We start from the raw sequence: 26,555 nt of genomic DNA on the forward strand, positions 1-26,555 counted from the left end.
TATTTTGAAATAGATTATCCTACCAAGCCCACGTCTTTGTTGAAGTTCAGCAGCAGATATCAGTGTGACTGATCCTGATGGCCTGTAAACAGGGGCGTAGCCTGGAAGCCCATGGACACAAGCATTGTCTGCTTCTTCATCATTTGGTGTTGACAATGTGCAAAGGGCATCCAGCACTGCAACCCTCTTCACCATTGTTTTCTCGATACTGACGCCATTCTTGTGAGCGATAACTGAAGTACAACATGCATATCAAAACAGTGAGCTTCAAGCATGTGTGGGGCCTAGCAAATAAAATGTCTCGGAAATTTACTTACCCATATCCTTGATCCTGTGGTGGTATCGCTCAAAGCGGTTGCAGTCACCAATCATGGGGTGGCCCAGCATATCTATTTGCTCCCAAGTATGATAGCCACAATGGATGTTGGCCCGGTTTGCCACCTCTGCCTTCCATATCTTAACAAAACAAAAAGTTTGTAAATGTCTAAACATACAGTAGCATTGAAGAAAAAATAACATGGTTGTACAAAATTACCCTCTCAAATAGTCTGTGATGGTCACATATCTGAACCTGGAGTTGCCTTGCCTCCTCGTCAGTTAGACTTGCTGATCGAACTGAAGACAAGTAGCCACTCAGCAAGATGTTGGCTTTGGTGACAAGGTGGCAGTTGTTGTGGCCTATGTATTCAGCAGAGGCTGCTGTAAATGCCTCAGGGCAACACAAAACATCTCTTGTCACTATGGTCCACATTTGAATAAGATGGAGCACCTCACAGCCAGTGGCACATGCCAAGTGGTGAAGATCTGGGAGCTGAAAGAATAATGTGTTGTGTAATTGATGTAATCTACGCATAGCACAAAAAGCTATTAGGAATATATCTATTTAAAATGAACATGCAGAAGCATCATCTTTGGCTGGACTGTCAGTGAGTAAATGCAATGGATATCTATATAACTTTATTACCTGCTTGAGCCAATGAGGTCTCTCAATTGCAACAATGAGATCACTAATGAACTGTTGGACTTGTGTCTTCATGTTGCCCCAAATGAGACTTATTTGTAATCTTCCAACACCAAGAGCATCGAGGTGGAAGTGATCGATCCTTGTCTGAAACAAAATACAAGGCAAACTGTTGTATTATTTTTAAATGGTTTCTGTCACACATGCTTACTATTTCAATCCTTTCAACGCAAGGTAGAGCAGGACATGTTCAGTCCATTAGGATGGTTGCTCGGAGCTTCTTTGTGGCTACAGATACATTAAAACAATTACCTGAATGTGTGGTTCAACAACAATGCTATCGGAGAACAGCTGGTTGTTTGGGCTATACAGAGTCCCAGTCTCTGTTTCATGTTGTTTTCTCTCCACAACACCCATTTCAGACATGGCAGTGATAATGTTGTTTGTGTTAGCCTTTGTCCTGCGGGGTGCTTCACTGGCAACCAGTGGACTGAAGAGGTCAGCCTTGTCAACCGTGCAAAATCTACATCTAAGAGAGGGCACAGTATGAGGGATTAGGAATACATCTTTAATATTTTGCACAAAAAAGCAATAAAATCAAATAGCTTGTGAAGTAATAATGAATCTAACCTTTTGTTTGCAGTGGATGACAAACAGTTAGCACAGTGGTTTGCCTGGGGCATGTCTGCATTGATCTCACCAATTCCTATGGTGAGATCCTTATGTATGGTGTAATGGCATCCATACACTGCTGAAACGATGTTCCTGATTTGGAAATAAGATAAACTGTATCAAATCCTATATTAATGCCATGATTTAAACAATTAGCTATCTAAATATAGTGACTATGCTACCTGGTTCTCCGAGGCCTATGATTCCCATGTGTTGCCTTTTTGCCCCCTCAGAACGAGGCAAATTACCCAGGGAAAAGTACATCCCATTGGTGGAATGGTACTTCCGCCTGTACGAGGGTGGACCCAAAAGTTCCCGGACTGTAGTTATAACTTTTTATTTTTTAATCTTCGCAATTATTTGAAACTGTCACCTTCAAAATACTCTCCTTAGGCTTGAATACAACGCTGCACCCGAGATTTTCACTGTTCAGAAGAGTCGCCATGACCGTGCGTAACTGTGCCGGAAAGATAGAACTTCGATTTTCCCTCCCCCGCCTGTATGCCTGTCTTACCTTTCCGCTGCCGCTCCAGTTTCATCTTTGACAACAAAAAGCAGTCGTCTGGGGCCAGATCAGGTGAATATGGCGGTGGGGAGGCTGGCTGGTCACGGTTTTAGTCCAAAAATATGCTTTACGCACAACATTTGGTGCTATTTCTGTGCGTAACGGGGCGTCCTGTGGTCTGCTGTCTGCTATGATGCGGCCATTTCCGGGAGCCTTCGTCTCACTGCTTCTAATAACCGCCTGAGGATCATCTGTCTGGATCTCTACAATACTCCCATCAGTTCTGCAATGCCATCAAAAGTCCTGCGTGGACCTACCAGGACGTCTTCTTCAGTTTTTGTGACGTTTTCCTCTGTTCTGGAAGTGGATTGTTGTCCTCTGCGTGCCTGGTCTTCGTGATGTAATCCGATCACTCTTAAAGGGCCCAAACCACTCAGACACCCTAAGAATCCTTCTTAAAGAATGTCTGCAACATGGTGAGTGTTTCTGCCGCTGTTTTCCCAATAAAAAACAAAATGTTTTGACAGAGCGCATATCCGTGGATATCCGCCATCTTGAAAAATCGAAGAGCGGGGTGTAACTCTGTCAACATAAACAGTGACTGTCAGCTGACCGCATCACGGGGGAAGACCAAACCTGGCACAGTTATGCATGAGGCTATCCTGTAGCGACATCTAGCGGCCAAAGTCGGAAATTCATTGTATTTTTTTATTAATAGAATCAGTCCGTAAACTTTTGGGTCCCCCCTCGTACAGCCCAAACCCATCAAAATACAAATGGATGTACAGCGGGAGCACTGGTACTCCTTAAAGAAAACAACAATTAGGCATATTCATCTTAGTTACATCAGTCTTACTCTTTTGATTGAACATGTTATCCATATTATTCACTGACCATGAAAAGTTCTACTGTACCTGTGGGGAGGTCTCGTTGTTGTTGTCCCTCACTGCAGTGAGGAGGGAGAGTTGAAGCATCTCTGATGAACCTGCTGCTTGGCTCTGCAAAAGCTGTGGCAGAGTGGTGGCTGTACAAGTAGTGGCCAGTGTACTGTTGGATCTGTGGCATTTTTCTCACCACAGCATTTAGTGTAATGGACTCAATGGCATCAGAGATGAAAGTTTGTTCTTTAACTGGTGTTATATGGTGATAGTGCTGATGATTTCTCATCTCCAGGCCACGGAACAGCAGCCTGCACCTGAGGACCAGGTTCCTTTTAGAGCTATCAAAAGCAATGGACTCTACTCTTGCAAGTTGTGCTCTCCGGTTGGTGTTAATGCTGATGACGTCAAGTGCAGTTACCTGGAAAAAAATAGTAAATAAGCCTACATAAGATGATGACCTGCATCTCATTTGGATGAGGGCTTTTTAAAAAGTTAGAAATTACCTTGCCCACATTTGTCTTGACAGACTGTATGCAAAAGAGCTTGCTCTGATGAAAGAGCCTTGAATTGAAGGCATCCCTGTGGCAGTCAGTCACTGGCACAAATGTCATTTTGGCCATGTGCATATTGTTTTTTAAGATGTTGTCAACTGCCTTCTCCATATCAAAGTGGAAGAAATGAGACTCATCACCATGAACACTAATAGGCACCATTGGTAGGGTTTTCCTGATTTTCTGAAATGGGGAAAACAGTCAAATTACATGAATACAGTATCTTAAAAAGGGCCTATTTTTTTACTTGCAGTCATTGACGGGACCCTATGTGAGTGCCCAATGTAAAGCTGATGCTAAAACGCCCTGGTATCTAACTTTGCTTTGCCTACCTTGAAAACACTGACATTTGGTGGTACATCCTCCTTCTTGAAACTGTCGTGTGACAGGATTTCTAGTAAACTGGAGAAATTACTCTCTGAAATGCCAGAGGTTTCAAAAAACAGGCTCAGGGCTGCCTCAGTGAAGGAACTGAATGGATATAGATCCACCTGCAGAGGCAAGGTATAAGCAAGCATACAAAAGCATATGACACATCTCTCAATAAACATTTCAGCAATAATTAATGTGGAAATCATGCATTGTTGTGCTATTTTCTTATCATATACTAATTTTGTGAGTAGTGTAACCATCGATTGCACAGTCCAAAGACCGCATACAGTAAAAAGCCATGCATTATCACAATGTATCAAAATTGTAAGTTGTGACTCCAGTCCACACGTCTGATTATTAGCCTACCATTTCATTTTCAGCATCATCTTCTGGCTCAGGAGCTTCCTCAGTGTCCATGATGTCTTCGTCTGGATGGGGCATGTCTTCATCTGCATCCTCTTCATTGGCATAGTCATGCATCTCATTGTCCTCATCAGAGTCCTCCTCATTGCGCACTTCAGAGGCACAAAAGCAAAGCAGTCTGTGAGCAATAAAAAGGCTTTCTATTTTCTCCATCAACAATTATGAAAGATAGTCTACCGTATTTTCCGCTCTATAAGGCACACATGAAAGCCTCTAACTCTCAAAATCCAACAGTGCACCTTATAATGTGGTGCACCTTTTTAGGGGGAAATATGGTGCTCAGAGCTGACAGCCTGGACACTGGGATGCCAGGAGCGATGGGGGACTTCACCAGCTGGCTGGACATCAGTGATAACCCCAGAACAGCCAAGATGGTCTGACAGACCCTTTGGGTTTTTATAATTGAAATAAATTTGTTAAAAAATAATTCCCCTGTCCGCTCCTAAATTAGTTGTTAGTTACTTGTATGTTTTTCTGAAGCAAATAAGGTCCTAACAATGACACACATAATATTACAAAGCATTTATACCTCCAAAGGCAAAAAAAAAAAAAAAAAAAAAACACCACTTTGCGGGGCTTTTTTTCTGGACTGATTTGTTTTGGTTCATGCGCGCATCTGAACAGGGAGCTAGCTCTGACAGCAGACAACCGGACAGACGGCCAAAAATATCAGCCAAATCCTAAAAGAAAGACAATAAAAAGAGGCATAATGAAGGTGGAAGAAGCTTTAGCAATGATACAAGAGGGAAGTGAGGGGGAATCGGATGGCGGAGACGTGTCGGACATCAGCGATCTTGACTGGAGTGAAGAGGAGGAAAGTCCTGAATCAGAGTCAGAACAGCTGCGGACCAAACAGCGAAAACAATGTAATCCTGCCCCAAAAATACCCGACCGACCTCCAGCTGCTGTCCAGTCCAGCAGAACCTGCAGCGGCGCATGGAAGCGCTCACGCGTCACCTCCAGGTATAGAGAATTACTGTAGGCTACTGTCAGTTTACAACTAAATAATAATAACATAAAATGGTGTAAAAAATAAATAGATTAATGTAATAAATCTCAACAACAGTGAACAGGACAGTTGACAGCAGGAGCACTGCAGTGTCTCCAGGTGCCAATTACAGATTCAGGTAAAATATTATATCCTCCATCAAAGTACAGCAAACCATGTATTTCTCGTTTCCAGAAATTAATTTTAGAACGAACATATTTTCTTAATAAATACCGTTGCCCTGTCAAGCCTGCAGTCCCAGAATCAAAAGAGCAGGGTGAGGAATGACCGTGTGGGAAGGTGTCCGTCCTGATGCACAGCTGGGGAGACTTATTTTACTAATTTTAATGTTCTTGATTATTATTGACGGTTAATAATACAACTATTTTGTGTGTGTTGGTCTGTGTGTGCGTGTTTATCAGGGAAATGAGTGCGCGGAGTGACTGCGGTCAAGTGAGCCTACACTTCTTAGCCCGCAGTCAAATGAGCCGCACGTTCACTAGCTGTGCGCAAATACACCGAGCATTACGGTAACACCGTTCCAAAACCCATTTAAAAAAAAGTGGAGCAGTACGGAACACAGCTCACTGCATGTAATACATTATATATTGATGATTATATATTACTGCACTTCATAAATTATATATTACTTTCATAAACACTATGAAGTATGAGTACTGTGTACTTTTACTCTCATTTGTTGCCAAAGTTCATTAGACATAGTAACACAAGCCATTGTTATCTGACTTTGAAGTGCATTAAAATCCTGTTTTTCAATAAGTAGTCCACGACATCAGTAGTGCTGGACTTAATACATTACAAATTACTTGCACAAGTACTATGAAGTACTATTACTGTGTACTTTTCCTGTAATTTGTCGCCAAAGTTCCCTGTTGTTGTAAATAAAAGCCAATTTCGCCAAACTTTGAAGTGCAATAAAATCCTTTTTTTTAATAAGTAGTCAAAGAAATCAGTACTGCTGGACATAGTACATTACATATTACTTGTGCAATGACTATGAAGTACTATTACTGTGTAGTTTTCCTGGAATTCATTGCCAAAGTTCCCTGTTGTTGTAAATAAAAGCCAATTTCGCCTGATTTGAAGTGCATTAAAATCCTTTTTTTCAATAAGTAGTCCACGACATCAGTACTGCTGGACTTAATACATTACAAATTACTTGCACAAGTACTATGAAGTACTATTACTGTGTACTTTTCCTGTAATTTGTCGCCAAAGTTCCCTGTTGTTGTAAATGAAAGCCATTGTCGCCTGACTTTGAAGTGCAATAATATCCTTTTTTTCGATAAGTAGTCCACAAAATCAGTACTGCTGGACATAGTACATTACATATTACTTGTGCAATGACTATGAAGTACTTTTACTGTGTACTTTTCCTGTAATTCATTGCCAAAGTTCCCTGTTGATGTGAATAAAAGCCATTTTCGCCTAACTTTGAAGTGCAATAAAATCCTTTTTTTCAATAAGTAGTCCACAAAATCAGTACTGCTGGACTTAATACATTACAAATTACTTGCACAAGTACTATGAAGTACTATTACTGTGTACTTTTCCTGTAATTTGTCGCCAAAGTTCCCTGTTGTTGTAAATAAAAGCCAATTTCGCCCGAATTTGAAGTGCATTAAAATCCTTTTTTTCAATAAGTAGTCCACGAAATCAGTACTGCTGGACATAATGCATTACAAATTACTTGCACAAGTACTATGAAGTACTATTACTGTGTACTTTTCCTGTAATTTGTCGCCAAAGTTCCCTGTTGTTGTAAATAAAAGCCAATTTCGCCCGACTTTGAAGTGCAATAAAATCCTTTTTTTTAATAAGTAGCCAAAGAAATCAGTACTGCTGGACTTAGTACATTACATATTACTTGTGCAATGACTATGAAGTACTATTACTGTGTAGTTTTCCTGTAATTCATTACCAAAGTTCCCTGTTGTTGTAAATAAAAGCCAATTTCGCCTGACTTTGAAGTGCATTAAAATCCTTTTTTTCAATAAGTAGTCCACAAAATCAGTACTGCTGGACTTCATACATTACAAATTACTTGCACAAGTACTATGAAGTACTGTTACTGTGTACTTTTCCTGTAATTTGTCGCCAAAGTTCCCTGTTGTTGTAAATGAAAGCCATTGTCGTCTGACTTTGAAGTGCAATAAAATCCTTTTTTTCGATAAGTAGTCCACAAAATCAGTACTGCTGGACTTAGTACATTACATATTACTTGTGCAATGACTATGAAGTACTTTTACTGTGTACTTTTCCTGGAATTCATTGCCAAAGTCCCCTGTTGTTGTAAATAAAAGCCAATTTCGCCTAACTTTGAAGTGCATTAAAATCCTTTTTTTCAATAAGTAGTCCACGACATCAGTACTGCTGGACTTAATACATTACAAATTACTTGCACAAGTACTATGAAGTACTATTACTGTGTACTTTTCCTGTAATTTGTCGCCAAAGTTCCCTGTTGTTGTAAATAAAAGCCAATTTCGCCCGAATTTGAAGTGCATTAAAATCCTTTTTTTCAATAAGTAGTCCACGAAATCAGTACTGCTGGACATAATGCATTACAAATTACTTGCACAAGTACTATGAAGTACTATTACTGTGTACTTTTCCTGTAATTTGTCGCCAAAGTTCCCTGTTGTTGTAAATAAAAGCCAATTTCGCCAAACTTTGAAGTGCAATAAAATCCTTTTTTTTAATAAGTAGTCAAAGAAATCAGTACTGCTGGACATAGTACATTACATATTACTTGAGCAATGAGTATGAAGTACTATTACTGTGTAGTTTTCCTGGAATTCATTGCCAAAGTTCCCTGTTGTTGTAAATAAAAGCCAATTTCGCCTGATTTGAAGTGCATTAAAATCCTTTTTTTCAATAAGTAGTCCACGACATCAGTACTGCTGGACTTAATACATTACAAATTACTTGCACAAGTACTATGAAGTACTATTACTGTGTACTTTTCCTGTAATTTGTCGCCAAAGTTCCCTGTTGTTGTAAATGAAAGCCATTGTCGCCTGACTTTGAAGTGCAATAATATCCTTTTTTTCGATAAGTAGTCCACAAAATCAGTACTGCTGGACTTAGTACATTACATATTACTTGTGCAATGACTATGAAGTACTTTTACTGTGTACTTTTCCTGTAATTCATTGCCAAAGTTCCCTGTTGATGTGAATAAAAGCCATTTTCGCCTAACTTTGAAGTGCAATAAAATCCTTTTTTTCAATAAGTAGTCCACAAAATCAGTACTGCTGGACTTAATACATTACAAATTACTTGCACAAGTACTATGAAGTACTATTACTGTGTACTTTTCCTGTAATTTGTCGCCAAAGTTCCCTGTTGTTGTAAATAAAAGCCAATTTCGCCCGAATTTGAAGTGCATTAAAATCCTTTTTTTCAATAAGTAGTCCACGAAATCAGTACTGCTGGACATAATGCATTACAAATTACTTGCACAAGTACTATGAAGTACTATTACTGTGTACTTTTCCTGTAATTTGTCGCCAAAGTTCCCTGTTGTTGTAAATAAAAGCCAATTTCGCCCGACTTTGAAGTGCAATAAAATCCTTTTTTTTAATAAGTAGCCAAAGAAATCAGTACTGCTGGACTTAGTACATTACATATTACTTGTGCAATGACTATGAAGTACTATTACTGTGTAGTTTTCCTGTAATTCATTACCAAAGTTCCCTGTTGTTGTAAATAAAAGCCAATTTCGCCTGACTTTGAAGTGCATTAAAATCCTTTTTTTCAATAAGTAGTCCACAAAATCAGTACTGCTGGACTTCATACATTACAAATTACTTGCACAAGTACTATGAAGTACTGTTACTGTGTACTTTTCCTGTAATTTGTCGCCAAAGTTCCCTGTTGTTGTAAATGAAAGCCATTGTCGTCTGACTTTGAAGTGCAATAAAATCCTTTTTTTCGATAAGTAGTCCACAAAATCAGTACTGCTGGACTTAGTACATTACATATTACTTGTGCAATGACTATGAAGTACTTTTACTGTGTACTTTTCCTGGAATTCATTGCCAAAGTCCCCTGTTGTTGTAAATAAAAGCCAATTTCGCCTAACTTTGAAGTGCATTAAAATCCTTTTTTTCAATAAGTAGTCCACGACATCAGTACTGCTGGACTTAATACATTACAAATTACTTGCACAAGTACTATGAAGTACTATTACTGTGTACTTTTCCTGTAATTTGTCGCCAAAGTTCCCTGTTGTTGTAAATGAAAGCCATTGTCGCCTGACTTTGAAGTGCAATAATATCCTTTTTTTCGATAAGTAGTCCACAAAATCAGTACTGCTGGACTTAGTACATTACATATTACTTGTGCAATGACTATGAAGTACTTTTACTGTGTACTTTTCCTGTAATTCATTGCCAAAGTTCCCTGTTGATGTGAATAAAAGCCATTTTCGCCTAACTTTGAAGTGCAATAAAATCCTTTTTTTCAATAAGTAGTCCACAAAATCAGTACTGCTGGACTTAATACATTACAAATTACTTGCACAAGTACTATGAAGTACTATTACTGTGTACTTTTCCTGTAATTTGTCGCCAAAGTTCCCTGTTGTTGTAAATAAAAGCCAATTTCGCCCGAATTTGAAGTGCATTAAAATCCTTTTTTTCAATAAGTAGTCCACGAAATCAGTACTGCTGGACATAATGCATTACAAATTACTTGCACAAGTACTATGAAGTACTATTACTGTGTACTTTTCCTGTAATTTGTCGCCAAAGTTCCCTGTTGTTGTAAATAAAAGCCAATTTCGCCCGACTTTGAAGTGCAATAAAATCCTTTTTTTTAATAAGTAGCCAAAGAAATCAGTACTGCTGGACTTAGTACATTACATATTACTTGTGCAATGACTATGAAGTACTATTACTGTGTAGTTTTCCTGTAATTCATTACCAAAGTTCCCTGTTGTTGTAAATAAAAGCCAATTTCGCCTGACTTTGAAGTGCATTAAAATCCTTTTTTTCAATAAGTAGTCCACAAAATCAGTACTGCTGGACTTCATACATTACAAATTACTTGCACAAGTACTATGAAGTACTGTTACTGTGTACTTTTCCTGTAATTTGTCGCCAAAGTTCCCTGTTGTTGTAAATGAAAGCCATTGTCGTCTGACTTTGAAGTGCAATAAAATCCTTTTTTTCGATAAGTAGTCCACAAAATCAGTACTGCTGGACTTAGTACATTACATATTACTTGTGCAATGACTATGAAGTACTTTTACTGTGTACTTTTCCTGGAATTCATTGCCAAAGTCCCCTGTTGTTGTAAATAAAAGCCAATTTCGCCAAACTTTGAAGTGCATTAAAATCCTTTTTTTCAATAAGTAGTCCACGACATCAGTACTGCTGGACTTAATACATTACAAATTACTTGCACAAGTACTATGAAGTACTATTACTGTGTACTTTTCCTGTAATTTGTCGCCAAAGTTCCCTGTTGTTGTAAATAAAAGCCAATTTCGCCCGAATTTGAAGTGCATTAAAATCCTTTTTTTCAATAAGTAGTCCACGAAATCAGTACTGCTGGACATAATGCATTACAAATTACTTGCACAAGTACTATGAAGTACTATTACTGTGTACTTTTCCTGTAATTTGTCGCCAAAGTTCCCTGTTGTTGTAAATAAAAGCCAATTTCGCCCGACTTTGAAGTGCAATAAAATCCTTTTTTTTAATAAGTAGCCAAAGAAATCAGTACTGCTGGACTTAGTACATTACATATTACTTGTGCAATGACTATGAAGTACTATTACTGTGTAGTTTTCCTGTAATTCATTACCAAAGTTCCCTGTTGTTGTAAATAAAAGCCAATTTCGCCTGACTTTGAAGTGCATTAAAATCCTTTTTTTCAATAAGTAGTCCACAAAATCAGTACTGCTGGACTTAATACATTACAAATTACTTGCACAAGTACTATGAAGTACTGTTACTGTGTACTTTTCCTGTAATTTGTCGCCAAAGTTCCCTGTTGTTGTAAATGAAAGCCATTGTCGTCTGACTTTGAAGTGCAATAAAATCCTTTTTTCGATAAGTAGTCCACAAAATCAGTACTGCTGGACTTAGTACATTACATATTACTTGTGCAATGACTATGAAGTACTTTTACTGTGTACTTTTCCTGGAATTCATTGCCAAAGTCCCCTGTTGTTGTAAATAAAAGCCAATTTCGCCTAACTTTGAAGTGCATTAAAATCCTTTTTTTCAATAAGTAGTCCACGACATCAGTACTGCTGGACTTAATACATTACAAATTACTTGCACAAGTACTATGAAGTACTATTACTGTGTACTTTTCCTGTAATTTGTCGCCAAAGTTCCCTGTTGTTGTAAATGAAAGCCATTGTCGCCTGACTTTGAAGTGCAATAAAATCCTTTTTTTCGATAAGTAGTCCACAAAATCAGTACTGCTGGACTTAGTACATTACATATTACTTGTGCAATGACTATGAAGTACTTTTACTGTGTACTTTTCCTGGAATTCATTGCCAAAGTTCCCTGTTGTTGTAAATGAAAGCCATTGTCGCCTGACTTTGAAGTGCAATAATATCCTTTTTTTCGATAAGTAGTCCACAAAATCAGTACTGCTGGACTTAACACATTACATATTACTTGTACAAGGACTTTGAAGTATTTTTACTGTGTACTTTTCCTGTAATGTGTCACCAAAGTTCCCCGTTGTTGTAAATCAAAGCCAATTTCGCCCGACTTTGAAGTGCAATAAAATCCTTTTTTTTAATAAGTAGTCCACAAAATCAGTACTGCTGGACTTAGTACATTAAATATTACTTGTACAAGTACTGTGAAGTACTTTTACTGTGGACTTTTCCTGTCATTTGTCACCAAAGTCAGGCAAAATTGGCTTTTATTTACAACAGGGAACTTTGGCAATGAATTCCAGGAAAACTACACAGTAATAGTACTTCATAGTACTTGTGCAAGTAATTTGTAATGTATTAAGTCCAGCAGTACTGATGTCATGGACTACTTATTGAAAAAAAGGATTTTAATGCACTTCAAATTTGGGCCAAAATTAGCTTTTATTCACACCTACAGGGAACTTTGGTGACACATTACAGGAAAAGTACACAGTAAAAATACTTCAAAGTCCTTGTACAAGTAATATGTAATGTGTTAAGTCCAGCAGTACTGATTTTGTGAACTACTTATTGAAAAAAAGGATTTTATTGCACTTCAAAGTCGGGCGAAATTGGCTTTTATTTACAACAACAGGGAACTTTGGCGACAAATTACCGGAAAAGTACACAGTAATAGTACTTCATAGTCATTGCACAAGTAATGTGTAATGCACTAAGTCCAGCAGTACTGATTTCGTGTACTACTTATTGAAAAAAGGATTTTAATGTACTTCAAAGTCGGGCGAAATTGGCTTTTATTTACAACAACGGGGAACTTTGGCATTGAATTCCAGGAAAACTACACAGTAATAGTACTTCATAGTCATTGTACAAGTAATATATAATGTACTAAGTCCAGCAGTACTGATTTCATGGACTACTTATTGCAAAGAAGGATTTTATTGCACTTCAAAGTTAGGTGAAAATGGCTTTTATTCACATCAACAGGGAACTTTGGCAATGAATTACAGGAAAAGTACACAGTAATAGTACTTCATAGTACTTGTGCAAGTAATTTGTAATGTATTAAGTCCAGCAGTACTGATGTCGTGGACTACTTATTAAAAAACAGGATTTTAATGCACTTCAAAGTCAGGCGAAATTGGCTTTTATTTACAACAACAGGGGACTTTGGCAATGAATTCCAGGAAAAGTACACTGTAAAAGTACTTCATAGTCATTGCACAAGTAATATGTAATGTACTAAGTCCAGCAGTACTGATTTTGTGAACTACTTATTGAAAAAAAGGATTTTATTCCATTTCAAAGTCGGGCGAAATTGGCTTTTATTTACAACAACAGGGAACGTTGGCGACAAATTACAGGAGAAGTACACAGTAATAGTACTTCATAGTACTTTTGCAAGTAATTTGTAATGTATTAAGTCCAGCAGTACTGATTTCATGGACTACTTATTGAAAAAAAGGATTTTAATGCACTTCAAAGTCGGGCGAAATTGGCTTTTATTTACAACAACAGGGAACTTTGGCAATGAATTCCAAGAAAACTACACAGTAATAGTACTTCATAGTCATTGCACAAGTAATATGTAATGTACTCAGTCCAGCAGTACTGATTTTGTGGACTACTTATTGAAAAGAAGGATTTTATTGCACTTCAAAGTTAGGCGAAAATGGCTTTTATTCACATCAACAGGGAACTTTGGCAATGAATTACAGGAAAAGTACACAGTAAAAGTACTTCATAGTCATTGCACAAGTAATATGTAATGTACTAAGTCCAGCAGTACTGATTTTGTGGACTACTTATCGAAAAAAAGGATTTTATTGCACTTCAAAGTCAGGCGACAATGGCTTTCATTTACAACAACAGGGAACTTTGGCAACAAATTACAGGAAAAGTACACAGTAATAGTACTTCATAGTACTTGTGCAAGTAATTTGTAATGTATTAAGTCCAGCAGTACTGATGTCGTGGACTACTTATTAAAAAACAGGATTTTAATGCACTTCAAAGTCAGGCGAAATTGGCTTTTATTTACAACAACAGGGGACTTTGGCAATGAATTCCAGGAAAAGTACACAGTAAAAGTACTTCATAGTCATTGCACAAGTAATATGTAATGTACTAAGTCCAGCAGTACTGATTTTGTGAACTACTTATTGAAAAAAAGGATTTTATTCCATTTCAAAGTCGGGCGAAATTGGCTTTTATTTACAACAACAGGGAACGTTGGCGACAAATTACAGGAGAAGTACACAGTAATAGTACTTCATAGTACTTGTGCAAGTAATTTGTAATGTATTAAGTCCAGCAGTACTGATTTCGTGGACTACTTATTGAAAAAAAGGATTTTAATGCACTTCAAAGTCGGGCGAAATTGGCTTTTATTTACAACAACAGGGAACTTTGGCAATGAATTCCAGGAAAACTACACAGTAATAGTACTTCATAGTCATTGCACAAGTAATATGTAATGTACTCAGTCCAGCAGTACTGATTTTGTGGACTACTTATTGAAAAGAAGGATTTTATTGCACTTCAAAGTTAGGCGAAAATGGCTTTTATTCACATCAACAGGGAACTTTGGCAATGAATTACAGGAAAAGTACACAGTAAAAGTACTTCATAGTCATTGCACAAGTAATATGTAATGTACTAAGTCCAGCAGTACTGATTTTGTGGACTACTTATCGAAAAAAAGGATTTTATTGCACTTCAAAGTCAGGCGACAATGGCTTTTATTTACAACAACAGGGAACTTTGGCGACAAATTACAGGAAAAGTACACAGTAATAGTACTTCATAGTACTTGTGCAAGTAATTTGTAATGTATTAAGTCCAGCACTACTGATGTCGTGGACTACTTATTGAAAAACAGGATTTTAATGCACTTCAAAGTCAGATAACAATGGCTTGTGTTACTATGTCTAATGAACTTTGGCAACAAATGAGAGTAAAAGTACACAGTACTCATACTTCATAGTGTTTATGAAAGTAATATATAATTTATGAAGTGCAGTAATATATAATCATCAATATATAATGTATTACATGCAGTGAGCTGTGTTCCGTACTGCTCCACTTTTTTTTAAATGGGTTTTGGAACTTTGTTACCGTAATGCTCGGTGTATTTGCGCACAGCTAGTGAACGTGCGGCTCATTTGACTGCGGGCTAAGAAGTGTAGGCTCACTTGACCGCAGTGCGGAGTGTGTGTGAGAGGTGACGATGCGCAAATGCGCACTGTAAAAAGTTAAATAAATTTTAAAAACCTGATTTGAGGCATTAATAAAGCAGACATGAGGCATTAAAAGGATTGCTGATCCTCTTGACTTAATGTTTTGTTTATTTATCTTAATTTCTAATAAATTAGATTACAGAAAAACAACCTGTCGGTGTGCTCCTGCGCAAAAACACTGCAAAATGTATGACTGTCAGGCTGACCGTAAAAAAGATTTTACTTACCGTGCCTTTGGGAAACTTTACATGTTACATATTATATGGTCTTTTCTAGATACACAATGTTGCATTTGGAAAGAAAAAGTCATGCGAAATCAAAAGAGGAAAAAAAGTGTAAAAGGACAAATAGCGGATTTCCGTGATCCGACAGCTGGTCTCACCGTTGAGGCTAATGTCACAGGTGACCTGCCACGCACTCATCCTGCAAACCTCATCCTGCAAACCCGCCCTTCAGCAGCGGTAAAGAGGAGCTTCATCTCATCAAATGATGTGACGGTGCGTGTGTGGGCTTCGCCAGTCCAATACACTACTTTGTTTTAAGGTAAGATGCTAACGCTTACTTGTCTTAAGACATCTGAAGACATCCAAATATTTCGTAGAATCTGCTTGCCTCATAACTAAATAAGATAGTTAGATAGATAGACAGATAGATACAACTTACCTTCTGCATCTTCCCCGACTCTCATGGGATGAGGGTTGACGTTGTTGGAGCGAATTCGCAACATTTGTAAGACGAAGTACACACGGTAGCGTCAGGCTGCTGCGACACTGTTACAGTTGGGCTTGATGTGCGCTTCACTGACGCGTACGAGTTGGCACGCGCCGTCTTTTCCAACCCCTGTTGAGCGCGAGCTGAAGCGCAAAAGCCCGCGAAGCAATCGCTGTTTGCTAGGAAAGTGAGCTTTATAACACAGTAGTGAAAATGCCTCTGTCCAGACTGGGAAATTTAACATCAAGCAGTGAAGGCGAAAATCAAGGTTAGTAATATGTATAGCCAAACGGTCAGTGTACGGTGTTTGATGAAAAATGAACTAAATGCCCCTTTCGATTATAAAGTTATATTATTGGTTATTGGCCAGCTAGCTAACATCAGTGTACATGTATCCAACGTTTACTAGGCTGTATCAAGGGTGACAGTTGGCCATCTTTGGTAGAATAATGCTTGCTTTTCTTACTGAACCAGAGCAGACTTTACTGCCATACAAAATAGTAAAATATGATAATGCCAGCCTGCTTTACTCCTTTAAAATCTTTGTGATTTAGATGGAGAAGGCAGGAGGAGAGGAAAGGAGAGGAGAGGACAAGTCCTGGTGCCAAATCTGTCAAGATTTGGCACCAACAGAGGGAGAGTTGTTCGAGGTGAGTGAGTAATAGACATAGATTAACTTTATCATCATATACATAGACAATTGTATAAGTCCAACCGAAAGGGTACAATTGCATTTCAGTGTTATTGTACCATATTTGCAGCAGTAGCGTATGTATGCTACATTACAAGACAAATAAAAATTGTTCTATATCTAAGTAAACTGGTGGGTGGGATGGTTCAAATGTTAAATGACTCGTTTTATACAGTAGCCCTGTGTGCAGTGGCTCGAATATGTGCATTGTACTGTATATTTACAGTGACCTATGCATGGAGTTTACACAGGAGCCTACACATCATAAATATAGTTGAATGATACACATTGAGCCTCATTCACTATGTTCTTAAAGAGATAGTTCACCCAAAAATGGAAAATTAGCCTTTGTGTACTTACCATGATGACAGTGGAAGGGGGTTAGGGAGCTATTTTGCACAATATTTTTGTAAAATAAATTATAGAACATTGCCTACTTACAGCATCAAATAGCCCTTCTATTTGTGAAGATATAACCTTTTCATTTTGGGTATGTTTTTTCACGCTGGAGGTTGAAAAGTAGGTGAGGAGGCAAGGATACTATGAGATGTGCTTTAATTGTGTAAATGAAATCGATATGCGTTCATAGCTATAGACTGATGTCTTTGATTTTGCACCACAGGGTCAGCTGAACAAGAAAATGAGGCATGCTGTCCCTGTGTGGCATGTTCATGCCCATGCCACCTCATGACTCCAAATAGGATGACAAGTAAGTAAAAAAATAAATAAATAAATAAAATAATATATGCCTGTAGCTCTCACCATTGGCAGCTCCACTATCACGACAAGACCTGGCACACAACCTTAAGGGAATAGTTCGGTTTTTTTTCAAGTGGGGTTGCATGAGCTCCATACAGCGACTAAGTAAATTATATACGGTACACAGCTATCTCCTCTCCCTCAGTAAGGCACAATTACTCCAAGTTTGGGACGTGTAACCAGCCACAAACAGGGAAGTATTGAGGAGGGAGGATTGATTGATTGATTGATTTAGTTTGTTCCTGGAGCTCACCATCTCCCAGAAGCCCATGTCTTCTCTATGATCAAGATCTCATAGTCCACCTCCATTACATCCCTGTCCTTCTATCTATCCCAGCAATTATGTTGTCTCTTAGTAATGCAGGAGAGTGTATGGTTTTTAAAATTGGTCAAACTTATTTTGTTTTTCCAGGCAATGAAGGGGGGCAGAAGAGGGCATTGGAGAAGAGCAAGGCTCTCTTTCTTCGGAAAAGATACCCCTCCACTGAGGAGAAGTCAGAGCTGTTGGTGAGGGGGCTTCAGATGAAGACGGTGAACAAATGGTTCATTAATTACCGGTAAGAAAGGTCAATAACATGGTATTGATCCATAGGTCCTGTAGCCTAGTTTCGAAGCTCTGTTTGCACAATATTTAGAATTTACTCATCTTACTGTACCCTTACGGATGTAACAAACGGACTGCAGATTTTACTGTACTGTCAATACATGCACTTTAAAAAAAAAAAAAAAAACTGTAAAACTACAGTGAAAGCCCTGGCAGTAAAGTTTTCAGATGGATACTGTAAAATTATAGTAAATAATTGTATTTTTACAGTTATTGTCTGTAGTTTAGTGATACAGAGTAGATTTTTAAAGTCAAAATTCATTAAAATAGAATATATTATAGCTGATAAATGCCCACAAAACATACATACGATGCCAAAAACATAAAAAGTCAGATACTCTTCATGTTAATCTCTGCAAAAGAAAATAAAGTTTCTCAATTCGAATGTTTAGTGTGTCTTTGCAGTGAATTCAATTGAATATAAGTTGAAAAGGATTTGCAAATTATTGTATTCTGTTTTTATTTACGATTTACACAGCGTAACAACTTTACTGGTTTTGGGTTTTGTATATTAAAGGTAATTAGTCATTTGATAAAACTCACAAATTCTGTAAAAACAAAAAAAAAAAATCCCACAAAATTGCAGTGGAAATCATTGTGTTCCATATAAATGTTGAAAACTTAAATTACTCCCTAAATCTGTAAGCTTACAAATGTTTTATTGTTTATGAATAGCAAAAATCTGCAAGAATCAGAATAATTTCTGTTACATTAATTAAAGTGCACTTTTTGTAATATAGTATATTTTAGATTGTATTTTTACAGTAATGTACACTAAATTACTTTGGTGTTGCACAGAAACTACTCATTAACTCAAAAAAAAATAATAAAATAAAATCACCTTAACTCAATTAATGACCTGCAATTTTATGGAGCACACTGCAAATTTCTGTAATTTTACATCCATTTCTTCATTAACATTATCAAGGAAGATCTGTAAAATGACATTATATTTTATGTATATTTACATTTAATATGATCAGTAAGTGTCAAATTACATTTAAAAAACAATAATGTATTATAATTAGTGATTACATGTAATTCTAAAGGTCAATATTTAAATTACTGCTAGTGTCTGTTGATTTACAGTTGTTGCATTGTATTACGGATGATACTGAAAAAAAAGTAGAAAAATTTATGTAAAATTACAGTTAATGATGTAGAATTACAACAATTTTTTATAAAAAAAAAAAAACCAGAATATTTAGATCATCATAAATTACAATTATCTGTAATTTTAAAGGTGCTGCAGGCAGGATTTTGCTAGTCAATGCTAATTTTTCTGTATTTTCTTTGGATTAAATGTTAGAGTATCCATTGATAATCCTTTAGGGGTGTAGCATAATTGTACTACAACGAGGGCGCAGCGTTTCCATCTGTCTCTGTTCTGAGCTGAAAAGGAATCTCCACAGCTCCAGGTATCTTTGACCAATCAGAAGAGCCCCTGAGGCTCTAACCGTGATTGGTCGAGGGGCATTCGTCGCACGTTCTTGTGGGAGGGGCTTAACTTGCATAAGGGCGTGATGTCAGAGGAAACAGGACAGGATTGACTGTGCTGGGTTTCAAATGGCCATCTTTGATGGGTCAAATCGCCATCTTGCGGAGATGCTGAATCCTGCCTACAGCACCTTTAAGCATAAAACCTAAAACTACTGTTAACATCTATTAAAATACTAGCATATTGTTTTATTGGAAATCTGTAAAATATTACAGAATATTTCCTGTAAATTCATTCCCATTTTAACAGCAGTATTTCTTTAAAATTGCAGATACACCATGTTTCTTGAACTGCGGAGGCGGGCAGCAAAGAAAATCAAAATGGAGAGCACTGAGGCTGATGTGGAGCGCTTGGTGGCGAGGGGCACAAACCTGGCCTTTGCCCACCTCCTTGGCAATGGGAGAGAACTAAATGAGTCCTGCAGAGAAACTGTAAAAACATACCTGCAGGCTTGGCTCAAAGCCCTAAAGGAGGGAAAGAACCCCAATGCCAAGGCCATGCAGGCAGTGCAGGAGATGTGCAGTGCCTAGTGTGCGTGTGTCTGTATGTTTGTTTGTGTTCAAGCTTGAAATGCATTTTAATTTAATGTTGCGATGTTCTGAATTTGTCTGATTGTGTTTTGATGGAATTGTTCATTGCATTCCCTAATTCATTTAAATTCATATTTATTCAATTAAATAATAAAATATTATATTCTTTGTTACATATTTTGCATAGATCATTGAAATTGTCTTGTAGTGTATTTAAATTTGAGTTCTATGATATTTTTCTGTGATATTTATTTAATTCAGTAATTTATTAAATAAACATTTTGTAAATTTAATTTCACCTCCTGTTGTTCTCACCTGTATGTTCATCTTCTGTTGAAAAGGTGTTTCAAATATTTGTTACATAAAAAAAAAAATCACAAAAAATCCTCTGAAGCAATGTTTTACAATTTTAACTTAAGTTATTATTTGTTTTTACCTTATTGATCCCATTACGCAGAGCTCTCTGGGAAATTAAAAATAATTCAAAATATATATTGAAAAATAATTAATGACCATTTAACACTCCAACAATGTTATCTCAGATTTTACAGTAAAAAATAAAAAGACCATTATCATAATATTATCATCATAATACTCCAGTTGAAACGAGACAGCTTGACCATGTCTTTGAGACACACATACCATGTCTGAAGCCATCTTAAGATGTGAATGTCTTAAGACAAAGGAAATATGTCCTAAGATGTCTCAAGACACTCAGTGTCTTCAAGACACAAAAATCTGTCTGGGTGCATCTCACATTCTGCTTTGGCATGTCTTAAGACATCTTCAAATTTTTGTCTTAAGATGTCTTCGGATGTCTTGATGTACAAAAATGTCTGGAGACGTCTTGATTTTGGTTATTAAGACATCTTAAGATGTCTTGAGACATTTTGATGACTGAGTATGTACTCAAGAGTGAAAATAACAAGCAGAGGAGTCAAACTGTCATCCTCAACAAGCGTCCTGTTTCTTTTCTCATTCTCTCACGGTGATAAAGTGTTATTCTGTCGCTCCGCAAGCAACAAGCCAGGCCCTCAGCCACTGAAACCAGAACCCAGGGGATGGCGCGTGTGCGTGTGTGGGTTGCGCCACTAGTCCGTGACGGACACCTATCCCATAATAATGTCACTCACATCCAAGAGGACCAATCGGTCCCACCTCTCTCTGCCCCCCTCCTCCTGTTTCTTACTCCGTCAGCCAAAGTCATAGATTCTCATCAGAGATTTGTGACGGTCCTCTCCTCACACCTCCAGTCCTCCCATCCATCCCTCCATCCATCCCTCCATTCATCCATCCATCAGAAAAAGTGAGACTGATAGCAGTGCTGATGATGGCTGTGCATCTATAAAGCAGCGTTCAGCATCTGGGGGGACGAACAATGCGACAGTGCGTCTGGCTCTTTCCAGATTCTTTAACAAAGAGCGCGGTTGTAAAAGAGGAAGCGGACAGGAAGTCACCTTCAGGCGCCCACAATATGGACGCACTTTTAATACATGTACGCACATGCTGCATGTCCTCTGCGTAACACATGCCACTCAAACTTAGATACCCTTTTAAACGCATACATATGTTGCTGAATGTGCATAGATGCATTCCTGCATACACACACACACACACGCTAACACACAAATGCACAGAGATAATTAATGGCGGTTACGAATCCCCCTCAGCTGTGTGAGAGTAAATTGCTTTTTCACCCTCCACAGATTTCAGCCCGCTCGTTATGTTGATGATGCCAGAGCCACTCACAGAAGCACAAACTGTCTGCCACGTCCTCCCCCACCCCCCCAGCCCCCCTCTGCCTCCCCAAAGTCCCCAAATACAAACACTATCAGCGCATCCTTCCAATGGACAAGCCCACGAACCAATCCGAATAATATAAAAGATGACATGGCAGGGTCCATTTCTGATTCCAAATATGATGACGCAGGTTTTTGCCAGTGTTGCAAAAAAACAAAACAAAAAAAACAAAAAAACAAGATGCTCATTGGTTTTGTTTGCATATGTATGGGGCTACTTAAAAACGTGGTTATATAATTGAATTCACATGGGTGAAATAGGTCAAGGGTTGACGCCACTACAGGTCTCCTCTGGGCTACTTGTGTACTTGTCATTGTGTCCTGTTCACTGTTTAATTGCAGCAGCGTCCTATAATGTATTCTGCTCCTGCTTTGTCCCTGTTCTTGTCCGAACGTTTCACCTCTACCTTAAGCACCGTCTTCACTGGACTCGTGACCGATGGAGAAACCAAAACTGATGAATTTATGTAGTGCCAACTGCCAGACAAATTTTGGACAAAATCTGTTTTGAATTTATTGAGATGTCTCATAAAACCCGCTTGACATTTTCTCATTAAACAGATGAAATAACTAATTTTTGGATGCTTGTGAGTGACGCGGTCATGCAACAATGGTTGAAACAATCCTAGAGTATATAGATGTCAAGCTACGTAGCTCAAAAAATAAGTGCAGAAACTGCTGGTTGGAAGGAGCAAGCATGGCTCAGGACCACACTGACATGCATGAGACTTATTTGTCACACTTTCTTATTGGTGTTAAATTAATTGAGAAAGGCTCCAAGAGAATATTTTCGAGAAAAAAAAAAATAAAATCACAAGACGTTAAATAATGAAGATGCTTTTCAACTCACACAAAGAAACTGAGAACCTCTTGAAATATTTCTTAATATTTTGCAAACTCCATGAACACATTAGTGTCAGCAGTGTTTATTGGGGTAAACAAAAATGTTTTTCATATTAATTTTGATTACAATTACACGAGAAAATCCATCACATATTTAATTTTTGGTAATAAATGTTTTCTGTTACACTGTGATTTCTTGATGATCAAGTTTAGGAAATAAATGACATGCGAAGAGAAAAGCCAGACCTTTGACTTCTAAGCCTGTCTCAATTCAAGATTAGAAAGAAGCAATCCATTCACTCCTATCCTCCCACCTGGACTATTATAAATCGGTTTACACCGTCATTAGTCACCCGTCCTTGTCCCACCTCCAACTCAGAGCATAATTCTGCTTTTTGACTTTAATCTGGCTTAAAAGAAGACAATACCTCCCCCATATCTACTTCCTCTTACTGGATTAAAAGTTTCCCTTTAAAGTATCTGTCAGTTTTCGTGTCAGTGGCAGAAGGAAGTCATGAATGCCTTTCCCAGATCGACAATGAGCGATCGAAACTCCCCTGTGCACTGGAAAAGTATGATGTGGATGTATTCTGAAAAACCATCCCAATGCGACCTTTGAAAAGTAATGTGAGTAACTCTGATCATCTCCATCAAGGCACCTAAATATTTTCGTCTTGAAGCTGTGAAAAGCCAAAAAAAAAAAAAAAAAAAAGGCCAGTCGTCAGGATTTGGGAGTTTCACAGTGACCAAATTTTGAAGGCTCATTGACTGGAACAGAGTAGCTCTTTTTCATCTGTGGTGGTCAATGTCAATTAAAAGTAGTAAGAAAAAGCCTGGAGCCAAATTATCGTGGGCCGAGCGGCCTCAATGATGTATGTGGATAATGTAGGCTGTCTGGTGCAGTGTGTGAAAAGACACTGACACAATGGTCGGTCATAAAGTTATGGTTGATCGGTGGTCTCTCAGTAAAGTTTAAAGTAAAGTCATTTGTGTATGTGCACAGCTGGCTGCACTTTAATAGGAGTATTAACAATGAGCCCAGCAGGTGTCGTTATTAAATGGTCACCCTCCTGGTTTCCCTGCAGCAAATTAACTTGACTCAGTGAAAACCTGAAATCTCTCCAGCAGTCAATGGAGTGAGCAAAGTGTGATCAGTCCGTACCCTGAAGAACTCCTTGGTGGAGCCCGAGTCCAGGGTCCCATAGGCGATCTCTGTCTGTTTGGCCAAGTCCTCTGCGCTCTCTATAGGCGACACCATCCTCTCCACTGTGAGGAACGCAGCCAGGTTGGCTGTGTAGGAGGATATGATGATAAGAGTGAAGAACCACCACACACCTCCGACAATTCGCCCAGACAGGGACCTACAGGGAAGAGAGGCAGGAGCAAGATAGAGAGGGGGTGGGGGAAAAAAAAGGGCGAGTAAGAGGTGGAAAGATGAAGGAGGTTAAGACGGAAGAGGTTTAAGGTAATACGAAAGATGGGAGGATTAAGATGATGAAAGTCAGGAAGTATAGTTAAGAAATCAGCAGCGGGATGAGATGGTGACGGGAAAGGCAAAGGTGCAAAGAAATGACACAAGAGAAAGAGACAAAACAAAGAGGGAAACAGAATTACTGGTGGTTGCAGAGTCAAACTGTTTCACAAAGCACTTTAAGCAAAACTGACAGTTCTGCAAAGTAGTTGTCTTTTCACTCCAAAACGAATTCAGAGTTAACAACAAGAGAGGCGACATGAAATCCGTTGTTCATTTTCTCTTTGCCGTTCTCCATTTATGCAGTTTTATCAACCGATTTCGAGCAGGAGCATTAGCAAAAGTGGGAAATCGTTCAATATTCAAAACGAGGAAAAATTATCTTCCTTTATGAAGTATCATCTAATTTGTATTAAAATATGAGCATAAATATGAATATTGTCATTGTATTGCTTTCTGTCTATTGTTGTATGGCAGCACTGGTGCGTATGTGAATGCTTAGTTTGGATTTTTTTCAAGCATCATTATTATTTAGGTAACTCTGTTGGATGAAGACAGATTAAAAATACAAAAGACCCACTCATCGCATTTTAAATGATTTACTTACACATTCCGCAGACTTAAAAAAAAAAACCCAACGAATTAGAAAGTAAAAAAGTAGGAAAGAAAAGGTAATTCATTTCGAGTTAATTTCTTTCAGTGGTAGCTCAGTCTTTGAACAACTAATGATGCTCTATTATCTGGCTGGGGCAAATCTCCGTTGTTCAGTGTCGAACAGGTCTCTTACTGTCGGCTCTGGACACAATATGCTGCTAAACGCTGGTGAAAAGCAAACATCGGCCCTCAGGAAAGTGAGCTGAGACTACAAGTGCAAGAGCTGAAATATGCAGAAATTATTGAGCTGAGTTAAGTTGTCAATTAAAAAAATATTTGTGAGTTCTATATAAACTACTTGTTAGTGATAATAATTTACTGCTTTAATATAACTTGGATTACAGCCACTTTAACAACATTAGGAGGATCATCATTTCTGCACAGATACAACCGGAGAATTAAAAATTATGTTTCTTCGGCAGGGAACTGATGGCTATAGTAATATATGAGCTATTGTTACAGAGGGTTCGCTTTTAATGAGTGTGTTGAGGAGGGGAGAGAGGAGTGAGACAGCCAAGAGGTGCTTTAAAACCTGACTCGGCATAAATTACCAGCTTTCAAAGTGACTCTGCATTTTGCTGCTGGTGAAGACCCTGCACACTCCTTAATCCTCACAAATACCCGCACACTCACACAAACAAATATGAATTGATAGCGTTTGTCCTTGAGGCATTGATCTGTTTGCCTTAATTAATAACCCTGGCGTGTAATGTGATGGATTATCCTTTGAAAAAAGTTGCTTGGTTTTCTTTTATCCTTATTAAGAGACAGCAAACACACTTTATTGAGTCACGCTCTGAAGTGGACCAGTACAAACACAAGTGATCTAAAACCAGAGCCCTTCAGCATATCTTGCTGTAGGAAGTCATTTGAACAGGAGTGAGGTGTTGTGGCTTCACTTCTGAAGGTCATTCTTTTGTTGCACGTGATACAGCTGCATAGCTGCTCGACACTTTGTCCTGATCGTAAGTCGACTGCCTAGTTTACCACGCTGACAGCTCAGCTAATGCGTCACAACACTACAATTATACAGCTGTGTGCACATTATAGGGACATCCAAACAAAGAGAACTTCCTGTACCCGGATACTTTTAATATAAGTAACCAGTGTCTGCAGCCAAGTGCAAATTTCACTTCCTTGCACAGCATCGCTGTTAAAGTTTTGCTCCAGAGACTAGGTAAGAAGAAGAAGGATGGCATAATAGAGGTCAAACTCATTTTCATGGGATCTTCAAGGTCTCCTGGAGAGACTAAAAAAGGGCAGGCGATCTGATTGGTTAGCTGGTAAACGAGCTGTGACAGCATTTTAATCTGCACTGACGAAGTGACTTTGCGATTTGAGTTGACGGCGAAACAGACAAAGAAGGGCGCAAAAGAGGACGATTGTGGGCAGCAGAGAGAAAGACGGCGGGTTCAACAGCAATGCGCTTCATTGTTATATTGGAAAATCCTTCCCAATCAATACAGTATCCGTCCATCCGTCTTGTGTCTGAGCCTCACAAACTTCATCTTATTGTGCATTCAAAACCATTCCGAGAAACATTTGGTTAATCATGTATACTCTCACATGTAGCTACAGTGCATCCCCAGTGCTTCTGACAACTTCACACAGGGGAATAATAATTACTTGCAGCTGTACAAACAAGAAAGAAATTACAATATGCATTGTATTACACAGTTTTAGAAATATTTACTATGGAAAGCTTACTGTAAATGGATGAGTTAATTTAAAGACCAAGTGAAACATTGTCT

The 26,555-nt window shown here is 38.2% G+C and overlaps 1 protein-coding gene across 5 annotated transcripts in view; it reads right to left on the bottom strand.

Annotated features, from left to right (window-relative positions):
* The window catches only part of gria4a (glutamate receptor, ionotropic, AMPA 4a), a 127,448-nt gene that overhangs the window by 16,940 nt on the left and 83,953 nt on the right, over positions 1 to 26,555 (bottom strand). For all 5 annotated transcript variants that reach the window (XM_030109466.1, XM_030109461.1, XM_030109464.1 and 2 more), the window contains exon 14: positions 23,842 to 24,040. In XM_030109466.1, coding sequence (XP_029965326.1) covers positions 23,842 to 24,040 — 199 coding nt within the window. The remainder of the gene's footprint in view (positions 1 to 23,841; positions 24,041 to 26,555) is intronic.

Source organism: Salarias fasciatus, chromosome 14, assembly GCF_902148845.1.
Source record: "Salarias fasciatus chromosome 14, fSalaFa1.1, whole genome shotgun sequence".
NCBI classification, from domain to species: domain Eukaryota; kingdom Metazoa; phylum Chordata; class Actinopteri; order Blenniiformes; family Blenniidae; genus Salarias; species Salarias fasciatus.